At 38.9% G+C, this 21976-nt stretch overlaps 1 protein-coding gene across 1 annotated transcript in view; it reads left to right on the top strand.

The window, feature by feature from the left end:
* The first annotated feature begins 2066 nt into the window (after positions 1-2066).
* Positions 2067-21976, top strand: part of LOC136874181 (leukotriene A-4 hydrolase) — a 157006-nt gene continuing 137096 nt past the window's right edge. Inside the window, exons 1-3 of the mRNA XM_068227691.1 lie at positions 2067-2084; positions 2274-2502; positions 2851-2966. Of these exons, the coding sequence (XP_068083792.1) occupies positions 2082-2084; positions 2274-2502; positions 2851-2966 (348 nt within the window). The 5' untranslated portion in view covers positions 2067-2081. The remainder of the gene's footprint in view (positions 2085-2273; positions 2503-2850; positions 2967-21976) is intronic.

The raw sequence follows: 21976 nt of genomic DNA, 5'->3' as shown, positions 1-21976 counted from the left end.
TCCAAAATCACCATTGTCGAGCCTCGAAATGTTCATTGGGAGCGTCTCAAAGTTACGGCGGCCGAGCGTGGTGAGACAAGTTCCGCACTGCTGGAGCCCATGGCAAACACACCTAACCCAGCGCGCCGACTCCGAGGGTGCTACCAAAGAGGATAGAGGATGGTACGGTGTTCGAGGTGGGGGTGACCAGCACTCCTACTAACAGGGAGAAGAAAGATTCAAAGATACAATAACAGAAGGAAAGACACGTTACCAATTTTGTGCGGGTGGGGGTGGAGGAGCCCACTAAAAAAACTTTAGTTTACTTTATTCTCAATCACAAGTGGGTTAGTCTCTACTGTATTTAGTTATATGGATATTTTATTAAATAGATCTGATTCTTCCAAAACTTCAGAAAGAGCAATTGATTTCGGAGGTAGTTAAGTTTGCTAAAGCTCGCTTTCACTATAGCCATTTTTGCATGTTCATCAGAACGTTCTTTTTTCCGCCTTGAGAAGATTTAAAACTTACCTGCGCACTAACATGACGCAAGGAAAATTGAACGACAATGCAATCAAGAAACAAAAAAGTAACTTGAACGTCGAAGCTGTGGCGAACATTTTCATGAGACGATCGACTGTTCCGTAGAAGCACTCTATTATACTGTAACTAATAAGAAATGCCAGATTTAAGGAAATTCGCTTTCTTTTGAACTCAATTTGGCATCGTTCTATGACAAAACTAGACTACGGTATTATGTTTTTACCTTAATTAATATTTAGAGATACAATTTGTATTTCTTTAGCTTCCATCCTTTTAATTCACGTAACATAGTGATCATGATTAAAACGCACAACTACATTTAATGTGGATTTATGTCGATAAATGAAATGGCGCATGACTTTTAGTGCCGGGAGTGTCCGAGGACTAGTTCGGTTCGTCAGATGCAGGCCTTTTGATTTAACATCCGTAGGCGACCTGTGCGTCGCGATGAGGATGAAATGATGACGAAGACGACACATACGCCCAGCCCCCGTGCCAGCGAAATTAACCAATTATGGTTAAAATTCCTCACCCTGCCGGGAATCGAAACCGGGACCCCTGTGGCCAAAGGCCAGCACGCTAACCATTTAGCCATGGATGTGGATTATATGTGGACTTTCGTTTGTATTCATTCATTATTGTTGAAAAAGCGCCTAATGAAACAGTAATTTATGTTTTCAATCAAGTATTGCTCATTCAAGAACACCTAAAACTGCATTTTTATGAGGATTATCAACATTTTCAGGGCCCTACTCCTTTTTGGACCGTGAGTTTTTACAATTTGCTTTACGTCGCACCGATGCAGATAGGTCTTACCGTGACGATTGGATAGGGAAGGTCTAGGAGTGGGAAGAAAGCGACCGAGGCCTTACATAATGTACAGCCTCAGCATTTGCCTGGTGTGAAAATAGGAAACCACAAAAAACCATCTTCAGGGCTGCCATAGCGGGATTCGAACCTACTCATTTCCCGAATGCAAGCTGATAGCTACCGGTACGTGACCAAATCGCGCAGCCACTTGCTCGGTTGGAAAACCCCACTAATTTTCTAAACCCGGCACCCCTGTCAGCCCCAATGGTGGAAAATGCTTTGTAACTCACGGTCTTTAAAGGTGTGTAAATGTATTTAGAATTAGAAAATAAAACGCCAACAATAACATTTCAAACCCATACTGACTAGATATTTTTATTTAAACAAAACCTATCACACGGTACTGTACTTATGGTAATTTATGTCAGAACTTGCGACCGTGACCCCGAAACAGCACCTATACTTTTTAACTTTTTTAGTATAGACCTGCATTGTTCTTCCCTACGTACCGGTAGCCTATAAGCAAATACAATTTTTGCTATAAGTTATGAACTGTAACCTTGTACAGTTTGTCATGTTTTTATTCTACTAACGCTTGCAGTAGCAAGGTCAAGACAAATGATTTAGTATTTCTCGAGGGACAAGGTACCGTAACGTACCGTATGTTTCAAAAGGAGGACACAGATTGGTTTCGGGAGTCGAACTAACAGACGCAGATTATATGGTGCGAAGAGATTTTCTAGCAGATTATGGTGAGTTATGCCCATTTTACATGTATCATTGTAATTGCAGCTGACTTAGTGTGTATTTATGCAACAATACTGTATGCCACTTTAGTGAATGCTATTGTTGATATTAGTTCTGTACCTACGTATAATTTGTTGAGCATTGGAAAGGTATCAGTCAACATTTATAGACGAAATGTTATATTTGTATTGTAGGGGGATAAGAACTTTTTATCAAGATTGGTCTCCTGCAATCCAATGATATCTTCGATCACATGTGCCATTGTGGTTCTTGTCTTATCTTACGTGAGTGTAAGTTCTCATAACCCGTTCTTCTTTGGATGGAGGTCGCATTCGTCCGTAGACGACATAGACGATCACCAACACAAGATGGAAAATATACAATGCTCGGTTCCAAACGATCCTAACTCATTTTCTAGACCAGGTAAAGTATATACATTATTTTTTTAAAATTATAGTATGTAGTATCCTTGTCTCAGTCGGATGTGTCTGTGGAATTGTTTGATGTAGGTTATGTATGCACAATATTCATGCCAGGGTAGCGTATTGTTGCAGGTCAAAATAGATCATTGACCTTTGGGGCATGTGACCTCTTATCTCTTTGATCACCTTTCATGTTCAATTTGTGTTTGAAGGTTATTATGAAAATGAATGAGTTTTCGTCGTTATGTGAACTTTTTATCTTGAATTAATTTTAAGTATTGCCGAACAGCTGATTTTTTTATACGAAGTTCCAACGCTCCTTTCTAAGATATTGGTTTGTGATTTGCAGATGAAGTGGCAGTTACCAATCTCCATTTGAACTTGAATGTTGATTTTTCGAAGACGATCTTGGCCGGCGATGTGATCGTAGCAGTTGAGAGAAGAAAGAGTGGAGCGAAACATTTGGTACGTTTCAGCTGGAGTAATACAGTTGTCAATATATTTTCCTTTCAGTGTTGAGGTTTCCATTTCCAGGACTTCTGAGTAATATCGGCAATTATTTCAGTATTTTAGGTTATGTTCATCAGTGGGCGTAGTGAAGAAAGGTACCCTATGCTGTGTTATGACTGATCTTACGGTGCCTAATATGTCAACATATTGTCACGTCAACAACTAAGTTGTGTACAAATTAAAGAAAACGAAATTTATTGTAAATTATAAGTATATTAATGACCTGACTTTGCCTTAAAACTATCGAGTTTTTCCCCTTTGAATATCAGACTATCTTTTTTCTTTTTTTCTTTTTCTTTTATGAATTGTGTGAATGAGGAGGCCAGGTCAACTCAAAATCAATATTTTCACTAGATATTAATGAAGTCAGACAGAAAAGATCACTAGGGGTTTGGCAAAATTTGTTGCAAGTTTAGCATGAGACTAATCTTCGAATAGTAATGTTATTGGCTTTATGTCCCACTAACTACTTTTTGGTGTTCGGAGATGCCGATGTGCCGGAATTTCGTCTCGCAAGAGTTCTTTTACATGCCAGTAAATGTACCAACACAAGGCTGAGGTATTTGAGCACCTTCAAATACCACCAGACTGAGCCAGGATCAAACCTGCCAAGTTGGGGTCAGAAGGCCAGTGTGTCAACCGTCTGAGCCACTCAGAATGGCTATCTTTGAGCTGCGAAATGCAATAAGTTTCACATTGTGTAGTGTTATGACTTAATTGTTCTATGATCACTGGTGATAAGTTTCTGCTTCTAGACTCAACTTTGTTTATGTTTACAGTAACTTAGGTACCTGCTGTGAAAAGGAACATTGTTATTCCCTGTCTGTTAGTTCTGGTCTTATGCCTTCATAGTCCTTTCAAGTTTCCATAGTCATTCTTGAAGGCTGTCAAAGGCTCTACAAGGCATGGATTAAGATATTAAGTTAATGACGTACCGTACCATATGTTAGGGTAATTTTGGCTATATTTCGGGTCTTATTAGACATTTGGATATTAAAATAATAGTGAAAATCAATTTAGATAGAAAAAATCTTTTAAGGAAGGCCTAGGTGGACAACTGCTAGGAAATATGACACCTGGGGGACAATACTAAATGCAGTTCGGTGGTGATTGATCGATTGATTTTGATGATAATTTTGATAATAATTTATTTAACACGCACGATGTATATTGAAGGACTGCTGAGCATGACAAACACACTAGAAGAGATGATAATCTGACATATGTGTTCTTCACATGAACAAATGGAGATAAATTTGTTGGACACTATTAGCTAATTTAAAGATAAACCTATGAATTATTGCTAAAATTTCCCCAGATTTTGGGGTAACTTCTGCCAATGTAAATTTAATATGGAAGATGAACTTATTTTTGTACACAGATTACTTCAGTCACTTTTATCAGTAGGAAATAGTTAACAGTAAAAAAATATTCTGACACACAGCAAGTTTTAAGCGAGGAAGTTTGACCAGGTGTAACCATGGGAGTCCAAGGTTATATCGTTAGGTTGTGTAAATTGCAGTTCCACATTTGTCATTTCATTAGCAAGGGAGATAGAAACAAATATGACCGGGCGAGTTGGCTGTGCGCATAGAGGCGCGCGGCTGTGAGCTTGCATCCGGGAGATAGTAGGTTCGAATCCCACTATCGGCAGCCCTGAAAATGGTTTTCCGTGGTTTCCCATTTTCACACCAGGCAAATGCTGGGGCTGTACCTTAATTAAGGCCACGGCCGCTTCCTTCCAACTCCTAGTCCTTTCCTATCCCATCGTCGCCATAAGACTTATCAGTGTCGGTGCGACGTAAAGCCCCTAGCAAAAAAAAAAAAAAAAAAAAAAAAAAAAAAAAAAAAAAAAAAAAATGTACGGTACATAGAATTCTAAAATTTATTTTGTAGGTTCATATGCTTCAATTTAAAGCAATAAATGTTTAATTTTAATAAAGTTCACTCATGAAAACATTGATTAGGTATTGAAAACAGTTTCTTTTAAATACATTGGATATGCTGTATAGACATATTAACACTTCCTGATAGATCTGCTTAGACTGACAAAAGACAAATGTTCTGGGAACCACATATTTCAAATACCTGCCGAATGGAAAGCCTCCCATTTCAAATTTCATTTAAAGCTCTCTCATTTTAGACAGGGTTGTAATTTTTGTAAGAATGGCCTCCACATTTCTTTTTGTAGTGGAGGAGGTGCAATTTCCATGTTAAGTAAGTTGTGGGAAAAGTACAAGAAATGTAAAATAAAAGGCACATGGAACGTACCCATGATTGGGTTTGGTGCAACTTTTAAGGAATTACATCTTTCTTGTCTGGATTGCTCATGGCAATCAGTAATATTCTACTACTGTAATGCATGTGAATGAATTACTGAATTTTTTAAAGTGGAAAGAGTACTTTTTGAACAGAACAGACACTCCCCAGTTCTGTGGCAAGGCCGAAGTTACCCTTGAAAGTAACAGTAGTTTTATTTAGAAGTGATTCATGGCAGCCTTGTTTATTACTTCCACAAAAGATTTTGAGAATGTATTGCCAGACACTTGCCTAGGAAGGCAAACACTCGTTGTCATTGTAGAAAGGTGTTCGTTTTGCAACAATACAGACCACGCTGTCTAATTCAATTTAATTCTTGCAGGTAATTGCCCTAGTTGGAAGAAGGGTTGAAAACGTGAAACGCAGATATTGATATATCCTCAGTCGACTTCTGATTCCATCATTTAAAGTTAATGCCGCTACTAATTTCTAGATGGTAACTGAAAATGGTGGACAACGTTAATTAATAATTTTTTTAAAATTTACCAGTATTTATTTATTTATTTATTTATTTATTTATTTATCTATTTATTTATTTATTTATTTATTTATTTATTTATTTATTTATTTATTTATTTATTTATTATCGGACCAATGACCTTGACATTTAAACGGTCATAACAACAACAACAACAACAATTTCATGTTAATATTTCTATCAATTTTTTAGCTGTAGAAAGAAAATGCTGAGACAAAGCCATTAAGAAGTAGGTATCGTGCATGAAACTGGAGTGAAACATTTAGACAAAATTAGAATCATATTAAAGTAGAGATGAGAAGAGGTCCAGGTTATAAGCATTCGAGTCTCTGCTGCTTCCCAACACCGACTTCAGAAGTCACATTGCTGAAGCAGTCTAATTATTTCTGTGTTCGCTTAGCATTTGGGTACCGCGTTTGCATTTTTGAACAGTGTACTCTCAATTGACCATAGCTTTAAATGGAAGTTATATAATATATATATATTATAGTGATGCTATATATAGTATTGACTAGGAGGATTAAAATAGTTTTGTACAATTGAGGCAATGAGTGAGAGAGTGGGCTATGCCGAGATTTTGTCAAAAATGAGTTATTGGTACCCTTGTGTATGTGGCCTGAAAACGCTGCTTTGCGAGGTGCTTCAGAGATTGCATCATGTCTATTGAAAGTGCTAAGTGTATCTGAAAATACTTTGGGAAAGCGGGAGTTAAGATTCTTTTCTGACTCCTGTTCTGCACAGAACAAAAATAACATCCTATATATAATTTAATATGCTCTTGTGATGACAGGAAAGTTTGACTGCAAGGAACATTACTATCTTGTTCCTGGACACACCTTTTTGCCTTCAGACTATGATTTCGGTGTCATCGAAAAGATTATCAGGAAAACGGACTATGTATTCACACCAGAAGATTGGTTTCGTCTCGTAGAGCGTTCAGGAGTGAAGAATCCTTTTCATGTGATAGAAATGAAAAGAGAAGACTTCAAAAACTTCCACAGTCCCACATCATGCTTCTTTTGAAACAAGAAAAGTAGGTCAGGTATTAAAATGCCACTCCGGAATATTGCCATTCTCAGGATAGACTGTAATAAATCCAGTACATTACAGTACAAAACCAGCTATTCTGAACTTCGTCGGTGGGAGGAAGTGCAAGTACTACTGTATATACAATACCTGGGAGGCCTCGCAGAGAGAAAACACAAGCACCACTGGAAGCACTGAACAGAATATTAATTCCTTTAGAACTGGAAAGTCTATATCCTGTAGGAAGAAGAATTAATAAAGCTAAATACAAGGACTTGATGTCTCTTCTGCCGTACATACCGCAGAATCACCATACTATATACCATGCACTCCAGCCGGATGACTCGAGCTAAGCTGAAGATGTTGAGGAAGACCCGGATATCTGAAGGTACTGAAATATTTTGTTTAATCTGGAATTAGTTCAATTTTTTAATTAACTGAAGTTCCAAATATTTGTTATAAAGGACTAAAAGTTTTATAGTAACCAGGTAATGAAGGCAATTCTTGGGTAGGTACTGTTAGCGAACCTATAGGTAGTGATGCAAGGTTATTTTGTTTGGTTGTTTCAGTTGGAAAGGGCCTAAGGAGCCAGTTAAATGATGGAATTACATCCTGTAAATAATTTTCCTAAAGAGTTTGAAATGTGTCCTTTGAAGTGATAAACAATACATTATATGTTAATAGGAATGTTTTTCTCATTATTAGAGCAAACACAAAACTCTAAATATCTCAGTTCCATCCAACTCTGGCATAGCCCACTCTCTCACTCACTGCCTCAATTCTGTGAGAAATGCATGTTGCTATTCGATGCATTTTAGAAAAGGTTTTTGTGAATATTCACGTGTTATTTGTGTGTGATTTGGCAGTTATAGTAAGTGAAATGAATCAGGTGAGATATTTCATTAGAATAAATTATGAGGACTGATTACTTGCAATGGATTTGGGTTCACCATGACTTGAACTTTATATAACTCAGATGTTTAAGGAAAAAATAGAATGTTTATTAGAAGCTTTCTAAAAAGATATACCAAAATGGGACCGGATGTGTGGTTGTCAAATAACTAATTTACTGTTTTGTTAAAAGACCTAAAACATTAAGCCCCATCTCTTTTGAACCCCATGAACTGCCACTGTCTTAAAGAAATAGAAGTTGAAGGAGGACCTAGTGTTCAACAGAATTTAATTCAGGGGATGGATATGCATCAGGGTAGCTGGTGTAACATCAGGCTGCAAACCGTCATTCACACCAAACTAATGTCGTTATCATGAATTCCTACATCCGAGGCTCGTATTATTCTTGAAAGTAACTTCTACAGTAATCCCTCTGTTGACCTGCTGAGCCTAACACAGACGGAGATTTTCTTTCAGGGTTTTCTCCCTTAGCCTTTGGTGTCCAGTCACCTCTACCTAAACCAAACGAAGACAAAGTATCAGAGTGGGAACATTAAATATCCTGACATTGGCAAACAAAACTGAAGAGCTGGTCAACCTCATGGAAAGGAGGAAACTTCTGATAAGAAAATTAAAAAGAAAATGTAGAATAGTAAACAGGAAAATCAAAGAAGGTAGGGAGAGTAGAGAAAGTAGAAAACAGCTAATGAGGGAACTGAATAGTTGAAAAAGGAAGCAAAAGAGAATTATATGAATGGAATTCTTCAAGAGCGTAATGACCACAAAGGGAAATGGAAAAAGCTGTATTCATATATCAGGAATCAAAAAGGAAAAGGAATCCAAATTCCTACAATGGTGGGAGAAGGGGGTGAACACTATTTAACAGATACTAAAGCAAACCTCTTTAGTAGGGAATTTAGAGATTCAGTAGATGATTGTCAGGAGTTGGAAACCGAAACAGAAGTTACAGAGGGACAGACACAGAGGGAAACAAGAAGCTTCTCGTTCACAAATGAAGATATTTTCAGAGAAATCCAACTGCTTCAGCAAGGAAAAGCAGCAGGAAGTGATCAAATTACTGGGGAGGTGATAAAGACAATGGGGTGGTACATAGTGCCTTATTTAAGATTTCTCTTTGACTATGTCATAAATAATAGTGTAATACCAAAGGAATGGAAGGAATCTATAATAATACCAATTTATAAAGGAAAGGGTGATAAAAGAAAACCAGAGAACTACAGACCAATGAGCCTGACCAGTATAGTTTGTAAAATACTGGAGAGTTTAATATCAAAGTACATCAGAGGGATATGTGATGATAAAAATTGGTTCATGAGGAGCCAGTATGGATTTAGAAAGAAATTTTCTTGTGAGGCACAACTGGTGGGATTTCAGCAGGACATATCAGATCAATTGGATTCAGGAGGCCAGTTAGATTGCATAGTCATAAATCTTTCCAAAGCCTTTGATAGAGTGGAACATGGAATATTATTAAAGAAATTGGAGGGAATAGGATTGGACGTAAGGGTTACACGTTGGGTAAAAACATTTCTAAATTCAAGGGTTCAGAAAGTCAAAGTAGGAATTAACGTATCGCAGGAAGAGAAAGTTTGGAAGGGAATTGCACAGGGTAGTATAATCGGCCCGTTACTTTTCTTAATATACGTAAATGATTTAGGGAACAATATAACATCAAAAATAAGATTGTATGCAGATGACATAATTGTTTATAGGGAAATAAATACCATTGAAGATTGTTCAGAATTACAAAGGGACCTTGAGAGTATCCAACAATGGGTTGAAGAGAATAACATGAAGGTTAATGGAGGCAAATCAACTATTACAACATTTACAAACAGGAGTTTTAAAACTGAATTTGAATATACTTTGGATGGGGTAGTTATCCCAAAAGATGGCAACTGCAAATACTTAGATGTAAGATTTGAAAGTAATTTGCACTGGAAGGGTAATGTGGATGACATTGTTGGGAAAGCATACAGATCGTTACATGTCATAATGAGGCTACTTAAAGGATGCAACAAAGAATTAAAAGAGAAAAGTTACTTAAGTATGGTTTGTCCATTATTGGAATATGCAAACAGTGTTTGGGATCCTCACCAAGAATACCTAATAAAAGAAATAGATAGTGTGCAGAGGAAAGCAGCAAGATTTGTAACAGGGGATTTCAGGAGAAAGAGTAGTGTATCAGAAATGTTAAAGAAACTAGGGTGGGAAATTTTAAGTAAGAGAAGGGAGAAAACTAGACTTATAGGTTTATGTAGAGCCTATACAGGAGAAGCAGCATGGGGAGATATCCGTGAGAGGCTTCAGTTGGAAAATAATTATATCGGCAGGACTGACCACAAATATAAAATTAGAAGGGATTTTAGCAGAAGCGATTGGGGTAAATTTTCATTCATTGGGAAGGGTGTGAAGGACTGGAACAGTTTACCAGGGGTAGTGTTTGATCCTTTTCCAAAATCTGTACAGATATTCAAAAAGAGAATAAACAGCAACAGAGAAAATAAATGAAATGTTAGAGGGCATTCGACCAGTGCAGGTTAATGTAAATAAAAAATGTGTGTGAATAAATTAATTCCATCCCCTGGTCTAAGGAGTTTGGACAGCCAAAGTAGGGGACTGCCTGTAGGGGTGAAGTATAGTGGGGACTTCGAGGGCCCTGGGACCGCTACGGTAGCTGTGAAGGCCCTTCAGGAACTCTGAAAAGTGGTGGTAAAAGGGGCTCTGGTTAAGACGCAGCAGGTCGTTATGCTACTTAGGTTCCAGAATGGGTAAAGAAAAGAAAAAGTAAATAAATGCAATGTAAATTTTAATCTTAAACCAGTTGTACAGTATCATTTGAAGTAATTCCACATACTGTATATCAGATGACTATATTTGTAAGTAGTACAGGATATATTATAAGTAGAATTTTGTAAACAATGTAAATTTATTAAGGATGAGCTGTGTGTTTAATAGAAAAAATTGTTAGCGTAAATTATATAATATTGTATTATAGGAAAATTTTATTCTCTTGTTAATTTAATATTTAGTGCTTGACAATAATGTATTTTAGTGTACCATTTGCCACCGAGGTAAACACCTCATTTGCAATTAAAGAGATTTTGATTTGATTCTGATTATGGGCTGGAGTGAAACAAAGTGGAAGAAAACTGGGAAAATGAATATCAGATTGGACTATAGTCTCTACCAGTGTTGCTAACTCAGCAGATTTTCCACCAAATTTGGCAGATTTTTAAATAGAACAGCAGGTAAATTTTTCATTGAGCGGACAGTGGATTTTTTGACGGATTTTCAATTTTCTTTTAGCGATTTTCAGCGGTAACAATATCACCTTTCATCACCAGGAGAAAAAAATAATATAGAACTTACTGCGGCATAATAGTCTACTTATTCCCATTGTATTGAACTTATGCTGCATACTACGACTTGTTTTCTAGACCAGCTCTGGCCCACAGCCTCAGTCAGAATTTGTTAAAATCGTTACTGTACTCTTGATGAACGGGTAGTGTCGTATTTGATAACGTGTTTCTTTTGACATCAGGTTTTCTTTGGCACATCAATATGTCGAAAGAATACGTTAAAAAGTAGTAAGATATTGTGTAAAGAGTGGTTAAGAGGCGGCCGGAGTCAGTTCTAGATTCACATTTTATTTCAAAATATCGCCACTAGTCTCGTTGATGTCGACAACTAACTCCACTGATAGTTACATCGCGGGTGCATAGATGGCAGTACGAAAGGCCAAGGCCGAACGAGCGATTCCCCTCTCACCCTCCAGCGTCACATAGTCTGTCACCAGGAAGTTGTGATATAGTACTTGCACGGAGCTGATGGTGTTGACATTTGTACGGAATGCGAAACATTCCAGGAAATTATTGAGCATGGGTTAGTGCTGAACAAAACTGTCAAAATAAGGTACTGTTTCCGACAAATATAAATGAAATGGCGTATGGCTCTTAGTGCCGGGAGTGTCCGAAGACAAGTTCGGCTCGCCAGATGCAGGTCTTTTGATTTGACACCCGTAGGCGACCTGCGCGTCGTGATGAGGTTGAAATGATGATGGAGACGACACATACACCCAGTCCCCATGCCAGAGAAATTAACTAATTATGGTTAAAATTACCAACCCTGCCGGGAATCGAACCCGGGACCCCTGTGACCAAAGGCCAGCACGCCGGACACTGTTTCCGATGATGAAATGAAGTAGAGCATCAATCCCGTCCCCGCCTCACGTCTTTTCCTGTACCGGCCAGTCAGTGAAACATAATATAATTCTATCAAATGAAAATACAAACTCATATAACAGAAGTTAATTCACTTACGAATTTTTTAGTCACACAGTGATACTTTGGACATACGATAAATATTGCAACGCGACCAAGAATGGAATTTTCCAACAACCGTGAGTAAAAAAAAGAGCCTTACAAATTTATAACAGTTTATTCCTCTTGGAAACAAAAAGTTCTGAAATATATAAACAATGTATAAAACATCCCATTGTATATTGTGTTAAAATTTGAATTCGATCAAATAACTTGTTTTCGGAGACACAGAGGTGCCGGAATGTTGTCCCGCAAGAGTTCTTTAACGTCTCGACCTTGCAATACCACCGCCCTGAGCCAGGATCGAACTTGCCAAGGAGCAGAAGGCCTGCGTTCCCGAGCTGTTGTGAGAGTCTCTTTGTCTTTACAAAGACGGATTTGAAGTCGTATGTTTTCGTATAAGTTTTAAATAATAAATGTTACAGCATCTAAATATCCATTAGTTCTGTATTTCATGACTTGAGTGGAGTGTAATTAGAGTAACTACTAAGCTCAAAAATATACCACTTCATTCTCGCTCTCGGTGACGTCAGGCGCTTTAGCCAATAGCAACGCTGCTCACCGGAATGACCTATCTGACCTGTGAGTTATTCCAGTTACGTTGGATAACCCAATTTCCAAGAAATACAAGGACTGTAAACGACGGTTTTGTATACCTACCCGTTATGAAACTCGGAAACGGTGCTGGTAAAGAACGCAACAGCTGAGGGGCACTGCAACTTCCCTCTGTAGGTGGGGGTAGTAGAATAACACCCACAGTATCCCCTGCCTGTCGTAAGAGGCGACTAAAGCGGGCCCCATAGGCTCTGAACTTGGGAGTCTGGGTTGGCGACCACGGAGCCCTTAGCTGAGTCCTAGCTTTATTTCCACTTACTTGTGCCGGGCTCCTCACTTTCATATATCCTTCTTCTTCAAGTGATATCTCTTTTTTTTTTTCTAGTTGCTTTACGTCGCACAGACACAGATAGGTCTTATGACGACGATGGGGCAGGAAAGGGCTAGGAGTGGGAAGGAAGCGGCCGTGCCCTTAATTGAATCGATTATTTCAGAAAGCAGTCAAGTGGCAAAAAAAGGGAAAAATGAGTTATACGCACATTTTGGTGCTGAAACCAGTCAAGAAACGTCGTCCTATAATAGTCAGGCATTACGTTGAATTTCGTATTTAGTTCAGAAACCAGTTAAGTGACACCGCTTGGTTGGTTTCTGCGATAAACTGCTGGTACCTTTCCGGTTGGCGCTGCTGTTCTGAATCCAGAATAACCAGCTGTTCATCTGTTTTTGTTGTCATTGTTGTGTTTCTGGAATCGCATGTTCCTAGTTTTGTGAACAACTGATTCAAAAAGTGTTTCTTTTGTTCAGTGCAGTGTTTTTATATTCTTAGTAATATGCCTCGCCTCTGTGGTGTAGTGGTTAGTGTGATTAGCTGCCACCCCCAGAGGTCCGGGTTCGATTCCCGGTTCTGTCACGAAATTTGAAAAAGTGGTACGAGGGCTGGAACGGGGTCCACTCAGCCTCGAGAGGTCAACTGAGTAGAGGTGGGTTCGATTCCCACCTCAGTCATCCTAGAAGTGGTTTTCCGTCGTTTCCCACTTTTCCTCCAGGCAGATGCCGGGATGGTACCTAACTTAAGGCCACGGCCGCTTCCTTCCCTCTTCCTTGCCTGACCCATCCAATCTTCCCATCCCTCCACAAGGCCCCTGTTGGGCATAGCAGGTGAGGCCGCCTGGGCGAGGTACTGGTCATTCTCCCCAGTTGTATCCCCCGACCCAAAGTCAAACTCCAGGACACTGCCCTTGAGGCGGTAGAGGTGGGAGTCCGAGGGAAAAACCGACCCAGGAGGGTAAACAGATTAGGAAGAAGAAGTGATATGTCTGAAAATTCAGAAGCGGGTTCGAGTCCCACTGTCGGCAGCCCTGAAGATGGTTTTCCGTGGTTTCCCATTTTCACACCAAGAAAGTGCTGGGGCTGTAACTTAATTAAGGCCACGGACGCTTCCATCCAACTCCTAGGCCTTTCCTATCCCGTCGTCGCCATAAGACCTATCTGTGTCGGTGCGACGTAAAGCCACTACTGTAGCAAAAATAAATCAGAAGACGAACCTGTATCTAAAAAGGAAACGAGGAGTGGTAGACAAACAAACTCACACGCGTAATATTATTCGGAATGCAAGGGTAAAAGGAGAAGGTTATATTTCTTACTCAGACAAGGAAGTACTTGGTCTGAGCCCTACATTATTCTTTGTCATTGTTTGTTTTAGGAGCCCATCAATATCAAGAAGATACGTGAACTAAATACCTTAAAACCTTACCTGATGGAATATGAATACTTTTATGACAGCATTTTACAATGGCCTACTACAGAGACAGAATGTGCTGTGGAGTTTGTTTATGCGGATTGATTACCTCCTGTCATGATGAGCAGGCATTGCTGATTTCATCCTTTTGTATCAGCAATACAGTCTAAACCTATTAAAATATGTTTTTTTAACAAATATGGGGTTTATGACAAAATCCCTTCAAAATTCAAGAACCATCCCATAAAAATATGTTTGCAACACACGTTTATTTCAGAAACCAGTCAAGTGGAAATTTGTTCCGGTTTTTTTATGGCAAAGTTAATAAGCACAACATATTTTTCCTTAGATAGAAATTATTAAGAGATATAATACTTTCAAGCTAAAATATTAAAACCCCTACCGTCAGGCCCCGATTTCAAGTAGTTAGCGCCCTGGGCAAACAATATTTAGCCGCCCGCCCCTCTGCTCGTTCTAAAAAATAATTAAATATTACAGTTTTCAAGATTATGAGTTTTTAAACAGCACATTATGCAAATACAGTTAATTCTCATAATTAAAGTTATCAAGCCAAATAAAGATAACAGCCAAATAAGAATGAGGCTGTTTTTAATGTTATTTAAAAAGCCGTTGGTTCAGTTTGATAATTTGTATGTAAGTAAATAATTTTAGAAATAAGACACGTTTTCTTCATAAAATTTAAATATATAGATTAAATTCAGGTTTTAAAGTTAGAATAGTTTAAAGTGTTTTATATAGTCTAATAAAATAATTGGAATAATTTGTGGAATGTAAAAGTAATTTGAGTGTAATGAATTTAAGACGTAATTCACGCAGGCCATAATTACTCGATCCGCCGGCCGCCGACCCTCAAAAACTGGCGCCCTGGGCAAATGCCCAGTCCGCCCATTTGTAAATCGGGGCCTGCTTACCGTAACATATTGTCTGATGCTAGACAGTTTCTTTCATTTTCCCAAAAATGAGAGATTTGGCGCTTGACTTGTTTCTGAAATAATCGATTCAAGTAAGGTACAGCCCCAACATTTGCTTGGTGTAAAAATGGGAAACCACGGAAAACCATCCTCAGTGCTGCCGACAGTCGGATTCGAACCTGTTATCTCCCGAATACTGGATACTGGCCGCACTTTAGCGACTGCAGCTATCGAGCTCGGGTTTTAAGTATCTAGAACCGCCACTGCCCATATTGTAATAGGCTACAACTGAAAGAGGAACAACATATCTTTATAGCAATTTATTCTTATTCTACTAAACCTTAAAATAGTTTTATAAATGTATACACACAGAGATAATACAGAAACATTAGTAGCAACTACTATTCAGTATGCGGATTCTCAACCATTACTACATCTCTTTCTGTAACGTTACGCCATTTAGCCATTCTTTTAGCGAGATATGTTGTAGCTTATTCGAACTGACGATTCACCTCCGACCTACAATTCATCATCATCATCTGTTTACCCTCCAGGGTCAGCTTTTCCCTCGGACACAGCGAGGGATCCCACCTCTACCGCCTCAAGGGCAGTGTCCCGGAGCTTCAGACTCTTGGTCGGGGATACAACTGGGGAGAATGACGAGTAACTCGCCCAGGCGGCCTCACCTGCTATGCTGAACAGGGGCCTTCTTGAGGGATGGGAAGATTGGAAGGGATAGGCAAGGAAGAGGGAAGGAAGCGGCCGTGGCCTTAAGTTAGGTACCAACCCGACATTCGCCTGGAGGAGAAGTGGGAAACCACGGAAAACCACTTCGAGGATGGCTGAGATGGGAATCGAACCCACCTCTACTCAGTTGACCTCCCGAGGCTGAGTGGACCCCGTTCCAGCCCTCGTGCCACTTTTCAAATTTCGTGGCAGAGCCGGGAATCGAACCCGGACCTCCGGGGGTGGCAGCTAATCACGCTAACCACTACACCACAGAGGCAGACCGACCTACAATTACCAATAAAAATAAGTTAACTGTCTTAGTTTGAATAGTAAACATCATTGCGTCACTAATATAACATAGACAATTCAATAAAGTCGGATAACACCTACCTCAGATAAGGCAGCTGTTCTAAGTTCATTCGCAATTTCATGGTATTCTTCACCAACATATTTGTCATATTCTTCGGCGTGTTTTAAAGAATAATGTCGATGAGTGTTATTTTTTTTTGCTAGTGGTTTTACGTCGCACCGACACAGATATGTCTTATGGCGACGATGGGATAGGAAAGGCCTATGAGTTGGAAGGAAGTGGCCGCGGCCTTAATTAAGGTACAGCCCCAGCATTTGCCTGGTGTGAAAATGGGAAACCATGTAAAACCATCTTCAGGGCTGACGACAGTGGGATTCGAACCCACTATCTCCGGGATGCAAGCTCACAGCCGCGCGCCTCTAACCGCACGGCCAGCTCGCCCAGTGTTAACATTTTTAATAAAGTTTAATGTCTTATTACAAATCAAGCATTTTGCCATTCCATTGCACTCGGTAAAAAGATACGGCATAATAAAACACGACAAAATATAACGTGCTATTGAAAGGTCATACCACAATTAGCGAGTAAGGAAGTATTGTCAGCGTGTCCACTGCCGCTTGTTATGAAGCACGGGTGAGGAAGCGACTGGTAGCAGCTGAAGATCTCGCTCACCACATCCCTGCGTGGGTAAGAGCTGATCTGTCATCATCCCTCTTCAAGGACAAGGCGCTGCGGCATCTGACGGAAACTGGCTGAACTACCAGCACTAGAATTCGGCCGACACTCGGAAGTCAATAAGCAGAGCTTTATTAAAATCACGATTAAATATATAAAGAAACCCTAATTTTGAAGTATGTTAAAGTAGCCCCTTAGAGAAAAATATAAACTTCCCTACGGTATAGTTTGCTTACAATTTGAACACCATCTTGACTTAAAACAAGTTTAGGAAAACCACGGTTCAGAGCTCAATTTCATATGGAGATTCGTTATTTTAATTACCATTTTATAACTATATTTGCATTTCTTTTTGAAATGTTTTTGCACTAATGAAAAGTGTATCACTAACTACCGTGCGCTATAAAAACAAAATAATTTAACCTTGTTCCGTTTCCTTATAAAAACTCTTACAAACTTTTGACCCATGTTACAACAACTACTGAGCTGGTGGCCGGCTGTTCCAGCTCCGGCCGCCTCTTAAATATTAAACTTTAAAAGACTAGGTTGAGCTTCCCACTGATCCAAAATATCGACGCGAAATTGTTTGACATAATTTTGTATCAAAAACAACGAAAACAGTAATGAAAGTGAAAATAACTTTCGAAATAGATTTGAAAATTTCCGTATGTGCTTCGCTGCTGTGAAGTGCCAGCACATATTTAGAAAAAGAATGGTACCATGCGGCTTCATATGAAACCACAGGACCTCAACCCAGCACATCTGCTTCAGAGCATATAGTGCGGGGAGCAGAAGAAGATGAACTCCTGTTCTGAAACTGGTGAGTGTTGAATTAATCTCTTTAATTAAAACAGCTGCTATATGCTATTTTGCTTCAGTTCGAAATTTAGCGGAATTTAGCAGATATTCAACTAAAATTTAGTGGAGAAAATATTTACGTGTTCGCAACACTGGTCTCTACTGCTCTGGAAATGAAGTAGAGTCTAAGAATGACGTAGGATTTTTAATACATAAAGACATAGATGCTTGTAGTGAAGTTGAGTTTGTTAGTGCAAGGATAATTAAGTTATCTGTGAACTTAGGAGGGAAAAGGTACAATGTGATCAAAGTCCATATGCTGCACAGGTATGATGCTCAAAAGAATAAAAGGCCAACATCCTTAATAACTTGGAAGAACACACTGAGTATGACAATCTAAATGTAATTCACAAGGTGGCTCACAATGAACAGGATATGAATCCACACTGCGCCCTCATAGAAGGGGAAACAGAAATAAAGAGGGAGAATGTATGCTAGATCTATGCATGAGAAACAACCTGATAGAGAGTAACAAACACTTGGTTCAAGAAAAGGGACTCCCATAAAAATAAAATCACAAGATATAACTGGGATGACAAAATAGGTACAGTAATAGATTCTATTCTGATAGACCAAAATGTATGGAAAAATGTCAGTGATGTCAAAGTCATTCCAAGTGAAGACTTTGGTGGAGACCATAGACTGTTGGTTGCAGTTATTGCAGATTTTTTTTTTTTTTGGTAGTTGCTTTACGTCGCACTGAAACACATAGGTCTTATGGTGACGAGGGGACAAGAAAGGCCTAGGAATGGGAAGGAAGCAGCCATGGCCTTAATTGAGGTACAGCCCCAGCATTTGGCTGGTGTGAAAATGGGAAACCACGGAAAACCATTTTCAGGGCTGTCGACAGTGGGTTCGAACCCACTATCTCCCGGATGCGAGCTCACAGCCGCGCGCTCCTAACCGGACAACCAACTTGCCCAGTTATTGCAGAGAAAAGACCTCCCAAAGTCTGTAACAAAAGAGTCCCAAAAAAATAAAAAACTTGGTGACTAACCGAGTCAAGTGTAAAGGAAGAATTTAGGGAAGGTGTCCGTAGGTTGTTGCCGAGAGAAGAACTGAAATTGGTAGGTGAAGAATGGGATACTCTAAAGAATGTTATGCTTGGTACAGCAGAAAAAGTATGTGGACGACAGAGTCAGATAAGAAAACCTAAAGAAACTGCTTGGTGGAATGATGATATTAAAAAGGCTATCAGTGACAGAAACCATGCAAGAAGATCCTTATATCAAGCAAGAACACAGGGAGATCAACATGAAATAGACGAGAAGCTGTCACTTTACAGAAAGAAAAAATTACAGGTCAAACAGTTGGTTGTAGCTGAAAAGCAGAAATGCAAGGAAGACCTGGCTACCAAAATAATGCAGGATGGAAATAAAAAAAACTGTTATACAGTATTTTTAAGAATAGAAGAACTAAAAATGAATCTATCCAATCTGTAGAACTTCCTAATGGTGAGGTGACTAGGGATAAGACCAAAATATTACAGGAGTTCCAAAAGCATTTTGAAACTTTGCTGAACTGTTATGAAAATGTCACTCAATTAGACGACGAACCTTATGATTTTGGCAGCACAAATACCACTAGTCTGACATGGTTGGAAGTAGAGACAGCAATATCTAAGCTGAAAAACAACACATCAACTGGATCACATGAATGAAGTGTTGAGATGATCAAAGCACTAGGAGAGGTTGTACAACAATGGATGTACATGGTACTAAATAGAATCTGGAAAGAAAATGTAATACCCAGTGACTGGAAGCAAGGAGTCATCATCCGATTGTTGAAAAAATGTGTTAGAAAGAAATATACCAACTACAGAGGTATAACTCTGTTGTCACATGGCCTCAAAATCTACAAATCCATCCTTGAGAGCAGGATTAGCAAATATGTTGAACCTACACTTGAGGAGGAACAACATGGATTTAGACCTCATAGATCAAGTATAGGCCTCATTTTTGCCACCAGAATGCTCTGTGAGAAGTATTGGGAGAAATTTAAAGATAAAATTTCATTGTTCCGTATTGAAAGTATTAACGTTAAAAATTAAATATTGAAAAAGAGGTTCAACCTATTCAATACATAGGAAAGAAATGTAGTGATTACATTTTTATTTAATAGTAAATATAAATGGGACCGGTTTTGACCCTAGTCCAGGTCATCGTCAGCCGTAAAAACATGTAAAACAATGCATATGAAAAAGAAAAAGAAAGATTAATTAAACTCTGGATCGGTATAAGATGAAACAGTACGTAATATTAAGAATAGTAGTATGGCACACGCAATGATAGGCGAAGTCTCACAAAGGGTCAGTATCCACTGACCCTTTTGACTGTTCTCCAATATTCATAAACATTGTGAGACTTCGCCTATCATTGCGTGTGCCATACTACTATTCTTAATATTACGTACTGTTTCATCTTATACCGATCCAGAGTTTAATTAATCTTTCTTTTTCTTTTTCATATGCATTGTTTTACATGTTTTTACGGCTGACGATGACCTGGACTAGGGTCGAAACCGGTCCCATTTATGTTTACTATTAAATAAAAATGTAATCACTACATTTAATTTTTAACGTTATTGGGAGAAAGGTAAAACACTTATAACTGTTTTTCTGGACATTGCGAAAGCATATGACCATGTACCATGCAGGCATATATGGGAATGTTTGAGACATAAGAAAGTGCCCAATGACATCGTAGCATGAGTACAACGATTATGTGATGAAACCAAGTGTTATGTCCAGGTCCAGGATGGAAGGTCAGGTTGGCTCGAAATGAACAGTGGAGTCCAATGAAAGTTGTCTTTCAACACTTCTCTTCATAATCGTAATGGATGAAGTTTTAAAAGCGGACAAAAGAAAGGATCCAACAACTAATGTCCTGGTTTTTGCTGATGATGTAATGGTATGGGGTGATACAGAAGTGGAAGTACAAACTAGACTGGATCTCTGGCATGAAGCTTTTACAACCTTAGGTCTCAAAATCAGCAAAACGAAGACAGTTGGCTTGGTGATGAGTAGAAAATCTCCAATCATTCATCTAAGAATTGGAGTTGAGGAGATGGATATTGTGGACAACCTCCAGTATTTAGGTAGTGTTCTGTCATCAGACAATACCATACATCAAGAGATTAGCAACAGAATACAGAAAACTTCCAAATTCTATTACGCTGTACATTAAGTACTTTGGGATGAAACATTTCCGTTAGTTTTCAAGATCAGCTTATACAAAATATATCTAGCACCTACCGTATAATCCCAAACACCACCCACCACTGAATAAGACCTGCACCCTAAATTTAAGATGGCAAAATATGGAAAAAAAAAAAAAAAGTCAAATAACTTACATACCTATTTAATTTTCTTCAAATATACCACAAATATAAATTCAAACAGCTTACAATTAATAAAATCATCACAAAAATTGTAAATAAAATTGGTCCAATACTCAAATCATTCACAATTCACCATCGTCATGTGAAGTTTCAACATAAGAACTTTCATCGCTGGCATCTTTCCACAAATAGTCGTCCTCACTACCATCGACTGAACTTGAAATTCCACATTTCTTAAAGCTTTTGGACACTAGATCGTTGGGAATACACGCCCATGCGGTCTTGATCCAGCTGCATATTAGTCCCGCTTCAGGCCTCTTCACTCGTCCGATTGGTGTTAACGCGTTATCACCATCAGTCATCCATTCAGTGTACAAATGTTTCATCGCAGTTTTGAAAGGCCGGTTCACGCACACATACAACGGCTGTAGAATAGAAGTGAGTCCTCCAGGAATTATCTCAAGATCGGTTTTTCCTTTCCTCATCATATCTTTTACGGTGTCAGTTGTATGTCCTCGGTAACTGTCCAACACAAGCATATTTCATTTTTGTAACAAAGCTCCCGGGCGACGTTGCCAAACGCACTTCACCCAGTCCTCAACTAACACACTGTCCATCCAGCCAGACTCATGTGTTCTAACAATAACACCGGACGGCAAGTTTCCTTTCGGAAGTGCTTTCCTTTTCAGAACCACATATTAAGGGAGTTTGATTCCATCAGCTAATACACACAACATTACCATGCATCGTTGCTTTTCGTTACCATCTGTTC

This window comes from Anabrus simplex, chromosome 5, assembly GCF_040414725.1.
Source record: "Anabrus simplex isolate iqAnaSimp1 chromosome 5, ASM4041472v1, whole genome shotgun sequence".
NCBI lineage: Eukaryota > Metazoa > Arthropoda > Insecta > Orthoptera > Tettigoniidae > Anabrus > Anabrus simplex.
The sequence above is the reverse complement of the archived record's forward strand: the minus strand, read 5'-3'. Positions and strand labels throughout refer to the sequence as shown.